The 15,810-nt window shown below is 48.0% G+C and overlaps 1 protein-coding gene and 1 pseudogene across 1 annotated transcript in view; both read right to left on the bottom strand.

Moving 5' to 3' along the window:
* LOC104373133 (protocadherin-23) overlaps positions 1 to 5,786 on the bottom strand; it is a 121,656-nt gene extending 115,870 nt beyond the window's left edge. The window contains 1 exon segment of the mRNA XM_086612498.1: positions 5,591 to 5,786. Coding sequence (XP_086468624.1) covers positions 5,591 to 5,786 — 196 coding nt within the window.
* Positions 5,787 to 5,794: 8 nt separating this feature from the next.
* On the bottom strand, positions 5,795 to 7,810 carry LOC147528745 (protocadherin-23 pseudogene; annotated as a pseudogene).
* Between the last annotated feature and the right edge of the window lie 8,000 nt (positions 7,811 to 15,810).

Genomic DNA, 15,810 nt, shown 5'->3' with positions numbered 1-15,810 from the left:
CTAAAGCTACATATTAATAGATAACAAAAAGTTGTGTATAACTGTGGAAAATTATTTTACAGCCACAAAGCTATTATAATCTATAGAGAATCTCCTGAATGGCTTCTGGAGTGCAAAGGGATATTTGTTTTTCTAAAGGGAATTTAGAAAGAAATAATTGCTATAAAATCATATACCTAACAGATAAATGATGACATGTTACATGTTTTCAGACTCAGTAAAATAATAGTACGAATTGGATCAACAAATAGTGTTGCATGGTAAGCACAGGTTAGATGATAAATTTCTTTGCTGTAACTGTGGTTCAGTCTGGGGTTCGATTGTCCTGTTGTCAGCTGTATTAGTTCAAAAAACATAGTAGCATTCTGAGTCAACAAACAAAACCTAAGTCTTTTCTACAGCTGACTTCTTGAAATCGGATGCAGTGAAAACTAAACCTGGAAAGCTCAAGAAGCCAACAGAGGAAGGTATGGCCTTATCTCTTCTGGCTTCTTTTTGTCTTATGTCTAACTAGGATTAGTTGGATTTTGTAGCTCTTTATAACTTATATGCACCTGCTGCTCATTGCTGGCTTCATTTCTGGTTTCAGTAATTGCAGTGTGGAATAAATGATCCAGAACCAAAGCTGTCAGAGAAAGGACTATCCTTTTAGCTCCTTGCTTCAATATTCAGGGAAAGAAAAGGAAGAAAAATGCATTCTGCAGCCAATGCTGCTACTCGCTCAGCAGCTCAATGACAGATTACAGTCTCCAAGTCTCCATCCCTCACAGCAGGGATGTATCCTCTATCCCCTTTTGTCCGCTTAGATGTCTTTTTTCTTTCGCAGAAGGCACAGAAAAGTTCGGAAAAGATGCATGTTAAAATGTCTTTTTTAGAACTCTTTCATTCTGCAGGTACCTCTTGGAAATATGTATTTCAAGTAAGAATGAACAACTTCTCTCAAATATAGTAGGCACTTCAAAAAATCCTCAAAACCCACGCATCCTGCTTACATATATTATACTATTAAATATTATTTTCTAGAAACCCACAGGTTTATTATGCCATAATCTCTGGTATACCCAGGTTAGGTCCAAGAGCTTTAAACAAAATCTTTCTTTGCTGTCACTGTGTTCACAAACCCCTCACAGTTTCAGCACCAGAAAATCTGTTACTTTTAAATGGAAGGAAATGAGGAGCTCTAACCAGTGAGTTAAAACAGCCTCCTTAATGGACCAGAAAAGTGCACGTTGTCATAACAGTGGAAGGCATATGGGAGTTTATCATTTGACGGATAACATATGTTTTTTCTCTTTATCTGCTCTGTCAGAGATGACTCTAAAGCTAAGAAACATGTATTTTCTAATAAACATTAAGATAAAATTAATTTAGAAAAAAACACTGACATGACTGTCACTAATTCAGGACCATTTATGTTCTCTTCAGGATGCAATTACAGGTACCTAGCTTGTTATACTTTTCATAAGAATGCATGTGCAATATAAAATGAATGACATTTATGCCACAGAGTACCTTACAAGCTACAGCATACTCTGGCAGTGGAAGCAAGATCAACCTACAAGCCCCAAACATATATAAAATGCACTATACTCTATAACACAAAACAAACTTCTTCATTAAGCCCAAAATATGAGTTCAGCTGCAAGCTGCCACAGTCACCAAATCTCCTTCTAAGCTCTGCACAGCCCGATAAGGAAGAAATACTCTTTTATGCGGGAGTCCCTGGAGGATACAAAACAGAAATGGGTTATTTCTGCCCCATCAAGGTACAAACACAAGGAAAACTAGTGCCTGGAAACAAACATAAGGAAAACCTGATGTGCTGAATTATTTCCCTTTAGATTAAGTTTTAGCCTGCTGAATGAGAGAGACACAAATACAATATTTTGCAACTTCAGCTAGAAAACTGAAAACCCTGACAAACCTCTGGCAACTCAGGACTATAGTTGGGAGACACATTGTACTAAAGAGAACTGTAACAATGAGTGCTGCGGACCACTGCAATCACCTAAAAAAGCTTGAAAATAAAATTTGTAATCAAAATTAAACCTATGTTAGCATGGCAGGTCTATGGCAAAGCTTTATTGCTTAATTCATGCATAGAGTTAAGAGAATGGCTCAGAAGAGAGACATCACATTCCTCACTCTTAGGCCACAGAGGTGCAATCATCACAGAGGTGCACATCATCATGTGTTAAATCCACCTCAGATTGCCAAGCTGACACCAAGCAGTGCAGAAATAGGACATAACCATCACCATCACTCAATAGCCCACAGGTATTTGCAATCACGTTAGTCCTTGAGAATGGGATGAAAAGTACAGTAAGAAAAACAGGAGAAAGCCTGAGGTGCTCTTGCTCTTTCCTCCACCTTATCCCCTTTCTAGGTCATGCTGAAGACCTTCAGGAAACAGATTCACATTATACTGAAAGTTCATAATAATAGTAATAGAGTAATAAACGTCATCCGTAAGGCCAGCGACTACTCAAAAATAACATACAGTACCTCTACCTGAAGAAACAGGGATGTCGATACATTTGCAAAAAATCGAAGGTTTACTAAACTGTCTGCTGACATTGTACCACACAACAAGTGCTTCTGCTGCTTCCACTTTTGCTACTGCAAATTGCCTTGGTCTACAATTTCTCACCAGCTTGTTGACCTGTTCCTCCCTCTGCCTCTATCTCTTTTTGGTTTGCTTCTTTTTAATCATCCCACCGGTAAATCTTAAATCTTAACAAAGCTGTGTCTATAACAACCTGCAATAAACCAGAAGTTTAGTATCCAAAAAGGGACAAAAATGTCATAAACACTGTCCCTGTCTTTAAAAAGCTAGTTATGTGTTTCACTGCATACCTTCGCTCTACTTTCTAATGTCCAATAGCCCATTACTTTCCCATTGATTTTCCCTTTTCTTCATTTAGACTTTCTCCCATTTGTCTGCTCAGATTTCTGATCTCCACCTGTGCTATTTTCCACAGTGATGCAATCATTACATTGCCATATTTCTTTCTTATCTTAGCTGACGCAAACAATTTCCTTTTGTTTTTCAGGATATGGATTCTCCCTTACTGGCAATCTTCATGGGAAGGAAGAGACTTTTGTCAACACGGGAAAGCCTACACATATGGAATAAGGCAGGGTTTCCAGAAGCTGCTGAAAACTGTGTCTCCTAAGTGCACAGTTAATTCTTCTAAACAGTGAATTCCCACAGAGTAAGAGAAAACAGTAAAAACCAGACTTATATGCAAGTTGATCTACTTCATAAATGTACCCCACATCATGGGCTAGATTTTTAGAGAGTAGGAGGCAAATGAAGATAACCTAAATAATAACCACAGCAGGAGTAAAGATTTCCCAGAAAGAAAGAAATTTCCTATGAACAACATGCAGTCAAGAACACAAGGGAATAAATGGCCCAGTATTTGGGCAATTTGGGCAGTATTAGTGGCTGGGCAGAGCTACAGTGAAGCACTAGGGCAGAAAGCTCTAGACACACGATCTGTAAAGCAATGGTTCATCATCACCAGTCAGTCCCCAAGCAAAGGTCACTGAAGAACAGAATTCAGTGATGCACTACTGCAAGAGCACCTCTGCTTGCGGAGGGGAAAGACTGAAAGGTTTAGAAGACTTGAAGCAACTATGATTGTGATCCAAACGTAAAACAGGGCATAAAAGTCAGTCTCAGTGGGATAAACAACCACAGTCCTCTTCTGCTGCTCCTCAGGCTGTGGAGCAGAGGAAGCTAAGTGACATGAGCAGCTCTCTTCAGTGTCTTGGTTCATTTCCAGTTCTCCAGGAGCCGCAATGACACAGTCCGGGGTTACCTCCTTGTCATGCCAGCTCTTAAGTTCAAGAGCCCAGTGAGAGACCAGACTTCTATCACAGACTCTGAAAAATGGCTTGGCCAAACCAAAACCTATTTTCTTCATTCTTATCCCTAGCTGCAACTCCTGGGGAAAACTAATTGAAGCTGCCTGCTTCATGACAGCTTTACCTGCTCATGACAGGTGCTTAGAAGGAAAATGGGAAAAAAGGATTGAAAAAGGATAATTTTTAAAGGCAGGTATGTTTAAAGCTTAAACATATTTGGTCTACTATACAATGCAGTATTAAACATGGACATCACTGGGATGATCCAGGATTGACCTGCAAGTAGAAACACCAGCTTCCTTCCCTGGCAGTCCATGGGATGCTCACCTGCTATTCCTCCTAGACATGTCTCCCATGCCTCGTTCATATTCATCTCTGGCTTTAATCTCCCAGGTTTGATCATGCAGCCACTTGGACCTAACGATTTTTTTCTGCTCTCTAAAAGGAAGAGCTTATGGCAGCATGGTGATGCTCTCAAAATTCAGTACACCGTGGATGATATCCACAGGATGTGACAGCTTTGGCTGGCTAGAATATCTGCACTTATACCAAAACCCACCAGAAAAAAATAATAAAACCACAACCACAGATTATTTTCTTTAAAACGCTGCAGGAATCTTTCAGGATGCGTCTGTCCGATTAAACGAAATGCAAAAAAAAAAAACGCTACTCATCAACTCGAGCTGCGGTATCGGGCTGCGCCAGCGCACCCCGACGGCTCCTGTCCCGCTGCCTTCCAGCACCACGGACACCCGCGCCCGCCGGAGGGGCCGGAGCTGCCCTACGGCCCCTCGCTCCTCCCCGGGAGAAGGCAAACTTCTAAAATGACATTATGAACTTCCTTCTGGGGTTTTCTGGGGCCACTGGTGGAGGATATCCTTTTTTTTTTTTTTTTTTTTTTCTTTCCCCCAAGGGTGGAGGAAAAAGAAAGGGCAGAGACTAGATTTTTTTTTCAGGTTGGGATACAAAATATAAAGCTCTGTGAGCTCAACTTTCTCTAAGTTTTTATATGTTGACTTTTGTTAGACCTGAGCAAATTACGTACTTTCTGAGCTCAGAGTGCAATTAAAAATAAAAAAAGAGAGAGGAAACCACTTTTTATTCAAAGAAATTATTGTTAGACCCAAAACACCATCAATGGCTCCCGACTTAAAAAAAAAAATAAAAATGAAGTAGAACCCCTGGAGATACAGACAGAATGAGTTTTCTTCGAAAGTACTGAGAAAACATATCACAACTCTCCCGAGGTCTCCTCTTCAAGCGCAGTTTTTCCTCCAAATTCATCTAACTTTCTGCACAAACTCTGAAACATTTGCACCTTCACCTAGGATCAACTGCTGGCAGTTTTCTACTGGTGGGAAAGACTCTGCTCAGTTCAAATGTATAAATTCTGAAACGTCCTTCCAAGCTAAAAGCAAAAGGGCTACCTGGCAACGCCTGGCCCTGCAAAGCCTCCCTTCAACCTCACTTGCAAAGAATAAAGGATTCTTTGATGGGCAAGTAGAACATTTTTTTTTCTATTAGCATTAATCGTTTTCTGCAAAGGCAGGATGAACTGATGGTCTTCATCAGCAGAGAGCTCTGGCAATATTACAAAGGCCCCTGAAACGCTTTTTAACGTCAGGTCCCTCTCTGTTACCTTGCCTGGCCTTCTCTCTGCTGTAAAGCTTTCGCGTGGGTCACACCCGCCCTCAGAGATGGGTCCTGCTGGTTGTACCCTGAGGACCGCAGTTTAACTCCCTGTGGGTTTTGACGCTACTCGATTCCCTCTGCAGATCTGCGCTTCCGTGCTCATTATCCACGCTACAAGTTTTACGGGACAAGGAACGCATTCTTAAGGGCACTTGTGAGGGCTGCAGTATCACGAAGGCACTGAGGAGCCGAGCTCCGCCGGCTGCGCTGCAGCCTTCCATCGGCGCGCTCAACGGCAGCGGCAGCGCCATGCAGGGCGGCGGGGAGCCGACACACGGCCCTGCTCCGCCGGCCGAACCCCGCCCGGGCACCCGCCGGTACGCGACAAACGCACCGCCCCCGGCTGCAGCCGCTCCCCCGCTCCAGGCGGCAGCGGCCCGCCGGGCCCGAGCCCCCGTCCCGCGGCGAGGCGGCGGCTCACCTGCAGCAGGCAGCGGCCGGGCGCGGCGTGCTCGGGCAGGCGGCCGCGGTAGACCTGCCGCTCGAAGCGCGGCTCGTTGTCGTTGGCGTCCTCCACGCGGACGCTGAGGCGGCAGGCGGCGGCGCGCGGCGGGCGCCCGCCGTCCCGCGCCACCACGCGCAGCTCCAGCGCCGCCTGCCGCTCCCGGTCCAGGCGGGCGCGGGTGCTGACGGCGCCGCTCCGCGCGTCGATGCGTAGCAGGGCCAGGGCGGCCGGGTCGCCCTCCAGCGCGTACCGCACCTCGGCGTTGGGCGAGCCCGGCTCGTCGGCGTCCGAGGCGCTGAGGCGGAGCACGGCGGTGCCGGGGGAGGCGGCCTCGGAGACGGCGGCGCGGTAGTGGGGCTGCGGGAAGGCGGGCGCCTCGTCGTTGAGGTCGGCGACGCGCAGCAGCAGCGGCTCCTCGGCGGAGAGCGGCGGCGCGCCGCCGTCCGTGGCCACCAGCCGCAGCTCGTAGAGGTCGCGGCTCTCGCGGTCCAGCGGCCCCGCCACGCAGAGGAAGAAGACGCCGGCGCCCGCCGGCCGCAGCGCGAAGGCGCCGTCGCCGCCCAGCAGGGCCAGCGCGATGCCGCCGCCGCCGCCCTCCGCGGCCTCGCCGCCCTCGTCGGCGTCCGAGACGGAGACGCGGGCCACGTAGTCGCCGGGCCGCGCCCCCTCCGAGACCCGCGGGCCGCCGCTCTCCGTCAGGTAGAGCAACCGGATGGCGGGGCGGTTGTCGTTCACGTCCAGCACGGCCACGGAGACGAGGGCGCTGGAGACCTCGGGCTGCGCGCCGCCGTCCCGCGCCTCCACGACCAGGCGGTGCAGGGCCCGCGCCTCGCGGTCCAGCCGGCGGCGGAGGCGCAGCACGCCGCTGCGCTCCTCCACCGCGAAATAGCCGTCGGGGTCGCTCTGCCGGCGGTTGATGGCGTAGCGCACCTCGCCGTTGGCGCCCAGGTCGGGGTCGGTGGCCCGCAGGCGGCAGACGGCGGTGCCCGGCGGCGCGTCCTCCCGCAGCCGCGCCCGGTACTCGGCGTGGCTGAAGGCGGGCGCGTTGTCGTTCTCGTCCAGCACCCGCACCGACACCCGCAGGCGGCCGCGGCGCCGCGGGCTGCCGCCGTCCCACGCCTCCACCACCAGCCGGTGCGCCTCCGCCCGCTCGCGGTCCAGCCGCCGCAGCAGCACCAGCTCCAGCGGCTCCGGCCGCCCGTAGCGCAACTGGAAGAGCGGCGGCTCCCCCGCCGCGCCGCCGTCCTCCAGCAGCGCGTAGCCCTGCGTGCCGAAGCGGCCGGCGTCGGGGTCGCGGGCGGCCGGGAGGCGGAAGGCGGTGCCGGGCGGGCTGAGCTCGGAGACGTTGAGCTGCAGGCAGTCCCGCGGGAAGCGCGGCGGGTGGTCGTTCACGTCGGTGACCGCGATCTCCACCTGCACCACCTCGCCGCGCAGCGTGGCCGCCGCGAAGCTGTAGCGCGCCCGCCGCTCCCGGTCCAGCCGCCGCGCCGTGCGGATGATGCCCGTCTCCGGATGGACGTGGAAGTCCGCCAGCACCGCCGACTCGCCGCTCCCCTCCGACAGCAGGAAGCCCCCCGGCGGCCCCGCGCCCGCCGGCAGCCCCGCGCGGATGTCCCCCACCAGCGTCTCGGCCGGCAGCCCCTCGTCCACCGCCAGACTGAGGTTATACACGGCCGCCGCGCCGCCGCCCGCCGCGCACAGCCACAGCGGCACCAGCAGCGCCAGCGCCAGCGCCCGCCCCGTCGGGGGACCGCCGCCGCGCCCGCCCCGGCACCTGCCGCCCCGCAGCCGCCGCGCCATGCTCCGCCGCTAAGCCAGCATCGCGGGCAGCCCGCACCGCACCGCTCCGCTCTCCGCCGCCGCTGGGCAGGTGGCTTCGCCCCGCCGCCGCCGCGGGAGGAAATCCCGTACGCCGCCGCCGGTGCCGGGAAGGACAAGCCTGTGCGAGGGGGCGGGGAGGGCGGCTCCCCGCCGCCACCGCCCCGCGCAGCCCCCGCCCCGCCGGGTCCCGCCGCCTCCCGCAGCGCTGCCGGGCCGCCGCCCGCCCACCCGGCGCCCGGGGTCCGACGTCCCCCACGGGCGGACATGTCGCACGGGGTTTGGATGGCGCGGCCCTGCTGTGCAGCCGCCCTGAAGTCGGAGAGGTCTTCGCCCAAATGGATTCCTCGGGGGAGAGGCCGGCTCAGCTGCTGATGCGGGAAGCGGTGACCAGCGCACGGGCTGCCTCTGGATGCGGAGGCATGCCTCATGGAGGAGGAGAATTTAAATGAGACAGGAATCTGCGAGGATAAAGGGGTTTGCTCAGTTCAGCAAGGATTTTTCTCGCCTTAAATTCCGGTCCTCGTTTTCCATGAAAATGCTTGCTTGTTATCCTAGTGTTAGGCCAGTAAATAGTGCTCAGCACAGCAGGGAAGCGTTTACCAGAAGTAACCTTTAAGTAGAGACTTCCATCAGCTTCAGCGAGACTGGAATTTCTTTCCTTTTTCACTATTCCTGGCTTCCATATCTAACTGGGAATGGTGTAAGGATGAATTAGTGTTTCTTCAGTGACACTGAGAATATATAGCATCATATAAATGCTAAGTACCAATCATCCATCTTTCCATGAAAGCTAAGTACAATACTTCAACAGTTACCAGTCTCTTGCTGTTCCCACTGGTGCTTTACCAAGTTAATTTCACCTTTCTGGCAAGACTCTGGCAGTCGGTCAGAGAAAAGTAAACTCATCTGGGACGGACAAGTAAAATCAGGGCAAGGACTATACGATGTAGCAGATGGAGTTACTGTAGCTCAGTTCTCTCCTATGAAGGGGCACTTGGGAAGGCAACTGTTTGGCTCTTTGCCACTTTTCCCAGTCAAGGAAAAACTACCCTAGTACTGCTGCCAGAGCACCCGTTCCCCAAGGAGAGGGAAAAACCGCTGCAACAGCCCTTGACATGTCCACACAGGGGAGAAGGGAATGAGAAGCATTTTCCCAACAGTGTTAGGACCTAAAAATTCTACATATGCAGGTAAGAGGAAGAATTCCTTTCTAAAATAAGTCTAGAAGTCTTTGTGCTTGTGTGTGTCTGCATGTGCAGGAGGGGGGACACACGAGATCGTATCTGCTGTATCTGACTTACCTCCTTACATAGGGAGACAGGGCTAAGCAAAAGCTAGATTTTGTCAGATCTTCTTAGGCACATTCTGAGAAAGTCTCTGTGTATTTATACGCTGCGATAATTACAAGCATAGAAGCAAGAAGGAAACGCTGAGGCCCTTGCCAGTTCCATTCATATTCATTGAGAAAACACATGGATCCTCCCCAAGTCACAGATGTTCAATATGAAAATGCCTGAATTCCATTGAATCACAGCAAGTTTGGAAAAACAGCCATGTCCCATGCAGCCCGTGCAGTCACTAAGAAAACATGCGAATCATATTCAATCAGGCACATTCCCTGAAAAACTAAACAAAACCTGCTGTTGCCAATGTTCAGGCGGCATCTGAAGAGCAAAGTTCTGTATTCAGATACAGCATACATGAAGATAGCGGGGGGAAAAAAATATAGACGCAGTTATTTGCAGTTCTGACAGCATTAATATGTAACTAAGCATTCCTGTATTTTGTGAGACCAGGGCACAGTTTTATAACACAGTCATATAAAAGCACAGACACAGCATGTTTCCAGAAATGCCTCATCTTTGGGACACTACAGATGCTCTGTCTACTGTGAGAATGAGCCTTATCTTGTAAGTGTTCCTCCACCTTCTTTGTCTTTCTGCCTTCTCTGAGCCCTTTCTTCTTTCCTCCATTCACTTCTTAAGCTTTTCCTCTCCCTCTCTTTTGCCATGTTCATGACCTCATTCCTTTTCTTCCATAAAGCACAAACGAACGTTTCTAAATCTTGAGGAGACGTTTGCTGTCTCTTGGATATGTGTAGCTACTCCTGATGTTCCCCATCTTCTCAGTGATGTGCTGACCTACACGAAAAAGAAGTGGCATCACATAAGACATGGAGGGGAGCTGTCACAATGATGTTATCCTAAAGGAACACGAGTGCAAAGTTTTAGTGTACCATCTACCTCTGACATCCTCAACAGGTCACTCTCGTGGTGAAGACACTTGCCAGCTACTCAGCTTTACTGAGTCTTCTAGTGTAAAAAGTGGAAATGGGCATAATCTTGTTTGAAGGCAAGGGATGCTGGTTAGAGCATGCCAAACGCCTGTGCATTCCAGTTTAGAAGGGATCGTCTGTTTGTGAGCCGGGATGCTCAGTCAGAGAGCAGTAACTGGTACTTCCCCAGCTGTCCTTCCCTTCCTTTCCTGGAGGTGGCCACCTCTGACCTCGTAGGCAGGTGAACGGCATGTGAATCCATTTTCAAACTGCTGAAGTTTCCAGCCCTGCCTCTTCAGGCAACCCTGTGTGAGCATCACTCTGCTCCACTATGCAAGGCAGTGAGCTCTGGTGCTCCCAGAGCAGCTCCATATGCCAATTCAGCTGTCCTGTGGCAGGGACCCAACCTCCAGGAATGGAGCAAGGAAGGAAACAGGAAGACGATAACTGTATCAGCTGCTCAAATTTAATCAGCCCATATTTGTAACTCAGTATTTGCTGTGGCTTAATCCTCTTTGGATTAATTGGAAATTCTTTTTCCTTCAAGGAGAATTAAACTGTAGCAAACTAAAGCTGTGATAGGATACTAGAGCACAAAAGATCACTGAAACAGAGAGTTTCATTACGGCCATGAAGGTCCATCATTATTAGCGTTAATTCTACCTACAAACATTGCCTTGCCCACGCAACAGCTGTGGAGGCTTAAGTGGTGCCTGGTGTGACCCTCCCACGCTGAAGACATAGATGGCTGAGGTGGTAAAGCAGCATGACTGCTTCCTTTTCTGCAGCTCGCTGGTTTACTGCAGACCATCTTCAGCAGCAGCAGTAGCAGTTTAAGCCAAACCAGATGACTCGGGACTGGCATAGGGTGGGAGCACTACAGGATCCATTCCAGCACTCATCGGATGGGCGGTAGCAGCCAGCTGGGGGCAGAGAGTGCCTGAAATGTGCCAGACAGAGCTGAAGCAAATAAAATAAAAAAACATAAATCTTTCCATGAAGTTATTTCCTGTGCTGTTTGAAGGCAGTACAGTCTTAGCTGCTTGTTACTGCCTTGCAGCCAGTGGGCACCACACTTCCATTTCTGCTTACCGGGTGGTGTTCCCTGATCCTCTGTGGGTTTACTTTTAAGGACAAAGATTAGTTTAAGCAACACCGAAACAATGATTTCCGTTAACCCATAAAAATCAGCTTTCTGGCAAAATTGTGGGGTGAGGAAGCACTAATATCTTCAACTATTGCGGCTGGATCTAAGAAAGGATGTCTGCCTACAGCCTTACTGGCTAGGGTCACTACGGATATTCCGCCTGGAATACATGATGCATGGAGAAAGCGTTAACTTTCCAGAGCATTAGGTGTTTCATTATTTATAGTTCCCCAGGCACACGTATATTGATTTCAGCAACACCTCTTTGAAGGAGCGTCAGCTGCACAGAAGATTTGCTGGTGACCAAAGGAAGGCTGGTCACAGTTACTAGAAAGGTGTGTATAGGACTGGTAACCTTATAAATGCAGTGAAATGTAGTTAAGAGTGGTATGTTCTTTTACTGGTAGCCATCCCTTCACTCTTGATCACAAACTGGTTTGCAGAACTCATTTTTCTATGAATAGTAATAGTGGAGGATTTTTTCTTTCATTCCAGATGTACTGCGATGCTTTCACTCCGTCCGTGAAGTGGGCATTGCTGCTGCCTTCTGTGGGCAATTATTTGAGAATTTGTCACTCAGATGTAACTGTCTAAGTAGGATTACTCAGATCAATAGTTTCACATTAACTTTATTTCTAGTTCACTTATTTTATATGCCATCATCCATGCTAATCTTCTGTCCTGATGTTGTGTTTCCATCTTACAGATCTTCTTTAATCTCTTTGCTGTCAATCCCATTCTGTTTCTACTTGATGCCTTCGCAGCTGCAAACCCGAGTGTCACATCACTTGTCAAGTTGATTGCTCCTAGCTGCCTCGCAGAGAGGGTTTAAGTTCACCAAAGCCTCCTCCTGACTAACCAGAGGGAAAGTAGTGGTGTCATGCATGTTCTCCACCCCAGGATCACACGGAACCCTCACTAGCTCAAACATATTTGGATCTGCCTGGAAAATTTGAACGTGTTTTTCTATCCACATTATAGTAATCCCACTATCCCCTGCAGCAAGAAGACACTTCATGTTTATCTATAATACTAACAATAACTAATCCTTTTTAATGAACAAAGTTTCTGGAAAATCGAAAGAAAATAAAATATGAAAATATATACTAGCAGAATTAAATGAGATTCTGCTAGATAGGTGCTTATTCAGGTTTGACATCCTATCATTTTATATGTATATATAAAAATATATTTTATAAGTTTAGCCACAGATTTTATTACTCTAGCAACAAGATTTATCCAAAAGCAAAAGATTTTTTTTTGATTGCTGTTCACTTCTTCATGTGGTTTTCAATACGTATCACAATTAACACATATTGTAAAGTTGTCTTTAAAGCAGAAGGACAACTTCTTTCTTTTTCTGTCTGCTATTCCAACAAGCTGATGTGGACTTGAAGCAATCCCTTTAAAATGGCACAGGGTTCACCCTTTTGGGCCAGGAATAAACACACGAGAACTTTCTACTACATGGGTTTCATTTCACATAAATCTGTCTTTTGCCATCTACTTGTCCACCACTGAATTCAGAGCTTAGTGGTCTCCCTAAAACTTGGAGGTGAGCTCCAGAAAGCTTGATAAAATATAATCCCAGGTTGGATTTAATACTCCCTTGATATAATACCTCCCTTGACTACTGTATTGAATTTTCACACAAAATGTGTGAGATTATCCAGATTATCAATTTTTCTTTCTCACGCAATAAGAGATTACAACCTGCGATCAGATCCAGTAGTCAAATTTTGTGTCTGTAGGAGAACAAAAGAAAAAAAGACAAGGAGGTGAGAAAAAAAAAACAAGACAAAATCTTGTCGTCTGTTTATCTGAACTGCAAATGATACTAAAAGTATGCAATGAACAAATGTAGGTGCAGGAGCTCTCAATCCACCAATAATCTTCATCCAGATGCAGCCTCTTAATGCAGGGATGTGAGTGCAGCCATAGAGGAGTTATTCCATACCTACAGGATATAGTATCCTAGCATTTCCTACCCTTCCAAAATCCCTCTCTATCTGAACTTTGAAAAGCAAGAGTTGGCTGAGAGCAAGCAAAACGAAACCATTACGACCATATCTGAAGACCTAAGAACTCATCAAGTAGAGGATTGCCGTGAATTAGCTCTTCCCAGATTTCCCTTCGGGGATGTCAGTCAGCCAACATCAATGTTGGCTAACGCAGTGCAAAGCGTCGCTGGTGCCAGCAAGCCAAAATACAGTAGTTGGGAGCTAAAAATCACCACGGTTCAATCTGCAAACAAGATGCAAATAGCAAGGACGATTGCAATGGCATACCACCAGACAGGATGCGTTTTCTGTCACTTGCAGTCTTTAAATCAAGGTCAGATGGCTAACAGACATGTTCTATTTCAGCCACAAGTGACAGGGCTTTAGGCAGGAATTACCGAGTAAAATGAAGGCGGGCTAAATGATTAGAGTGTTCCTTTCTGGCTTTCACATCTATGAAAATCCAGTTTCCCAGGGCAGCTGCCCTCGTTGCAGAAGAGCAGCCCACACAGCGTGCTTGGGATCTGGAAACCTGCTGCTATCACTTCATCAGTTGAAGTCTCTGCTGAGGGCTCAAGCTTGTGGCACTGAGAGGAGAGAAGGTCGACACGTAAAGCTGTATCTTAATATGCTAAGCCACTCTGCCAGCTGATTCCCGTGCTGGTTTGAGCTAAGTAATTATTTAAAATAGCCATAAATCGGAAAAGGACTTTGCTTTTAGAAGTAAAATACACTGTAATCCTTGTGTGAATTAAGGCCTCTGGCTATTTTCTCTCTCACATGCACACACACACACACTAAAACCAACTAATTCACCAGCAGTTTTTGAGGCTTTGCACTCCTTTTCCAGATGATAATTTCACAAGGAGTTTGGATGCCTGAGTCTTGGCTGCTGTGCCCCAACTGACACTACCACAATTACAGTCCTAAGAAGTTTGCCTGTTTTCTTAAACAGCCTATTAAGACGAGGCTATAAATACACAAGAACAAAGCAATCCTTCTTGTCTCAGTACGCGAGCGCCCTGACCTGCTGATTTTCTGTGCACACGGTATTAACGCGGTACTACGCGTTTCTTTGGGGAGGCGACAGCTGGAGGTGTGGCTGGACGGGGTGAAAGCCCCAGAAGCCATAGGGGAGCGGATGTTTGGGTTACATGCTGTAGCAGGTTTGTTTTTGTTGGCAGCTGGCAGTAAACTGCTGCTGGGTAATTTCGAGCGTTTCATTTCAGTACATGGTAGTGGAGCACCCAGCAGCTTTTGGATAGGCACCCATTTTTACTATGTGTGAAAACACATTTGTGCAAATCCTAATTAATGGATCCTATTTGCTTGAAAGTAAGCCAAGAACAAGTGCTAGAGACAGAAGCTGACTGCCTATTTTAATTTAAGACGTGCAGGCAGCATCTAAAAGCTGATCTGCCAGCTTCCTCCAGCCACTCCACATCCGAAGGGAGAAATCTTACTTTTATGGTGCTTTCACTGAATTATCCAAGGTCCTCATCCTTTTTTACAGAGTTTATCTTTACAGAATCTTTACAGGGCTGAGAAGGTTCATTATCACTATTCCACAAAGAGAAACGCACACAGATGTTAGATTACTTGACCATACATTGCGCCCTGAGGTAATGCTGACCCTGAGCTTCAGCTGGAGATGTCATAGCACCACCCTCAGGGGCCCAGGCCCAAATAACACAGCCCAGGGGTGGGTTATATGCCGGAAAAGCCCCAGCTATCTCACCATCACGGTTTCTAGAGCCAAACTAGTGTCTGCGCACAAAGAATGCCCTGGGGTGAAGAGCTCAGTGCTGGGCACGAGCTTGGTGCACCCATAGTCACCCAGAGAGTCAGCAACCAGCAAAGGGACCTGCACCTCCAGCATTTCAAGGCAGTGCCTTGGGGCTTGTTTTTCCCTGCTTGTATTCCCTGGCCTGTTCTAGCTGCCATTTGACCACTGATCTTTTTTCCTTGTATGCTTAAGAATAAAATAACACAGGCTTTTACCAATTTGAGATATGTATCTTCTGCTCTGGTAGCTAGAAGGTCAACTATGAGATGCTTGAGATCATAGCATCGCAGCAGTGGTTGTGAAGTTTCAAGCATGGAGATCACACTGTTACCCAAAGCAGATTGTTCCCCAACATAGAACTGTCAATGAAATACCTTTTTTAATGTCTTTTCATTGCTCCTAGTCATATTCCTAAATATTCACCTCTTGACTATGTTATTTTTAACTGTTTATGGATTGTAATGCTTTCATGTGTCACTCAGCAGTAGATATAGAAATCAGTGTTTGCATTCCTAATGAAAGGATAGGATGGAGAAGCTTCTCAAGCCTTTAAGCAGGGCTTTAAGATAAACTTCTGTAATATATTTAGAGGAAAAAGGAAGACTGCTAGGCATCTGTAAAAGGAAAGCAGTACTTCTAAGCCCATGTACATACATGCCCTAGCATGTGGCTACAGGAACAAGAAAATATCATAGCAAGACTAAATTCATATGGCTAATTTTAGGCAAGGACTGTCTGTAGGCCTAGCTCGCTATTTCAATTGTGCTTGCC

This window comes from Tauraco erythrolophus, chromosome 5 (genome assembly GCF_009769465.1).
Source record: "Tauraco erythrolophus isolate bTauEry1 chromosome 5, bTauEry1.pri, whole genome shotgun sequence".
In the NCBI taxonomy this organism is placed as follows: domain Eukaryota; kingdom Metazoa; phylum Chordata; class Aves; order Musophagiformes; family Musophagidae; genus Tauraco; species Tauraco erythrolophus.
Note: the sequence above shows the minus strand (reverse complement) of the source record. Positions and strands in the feature narration are given on the sequence as shown.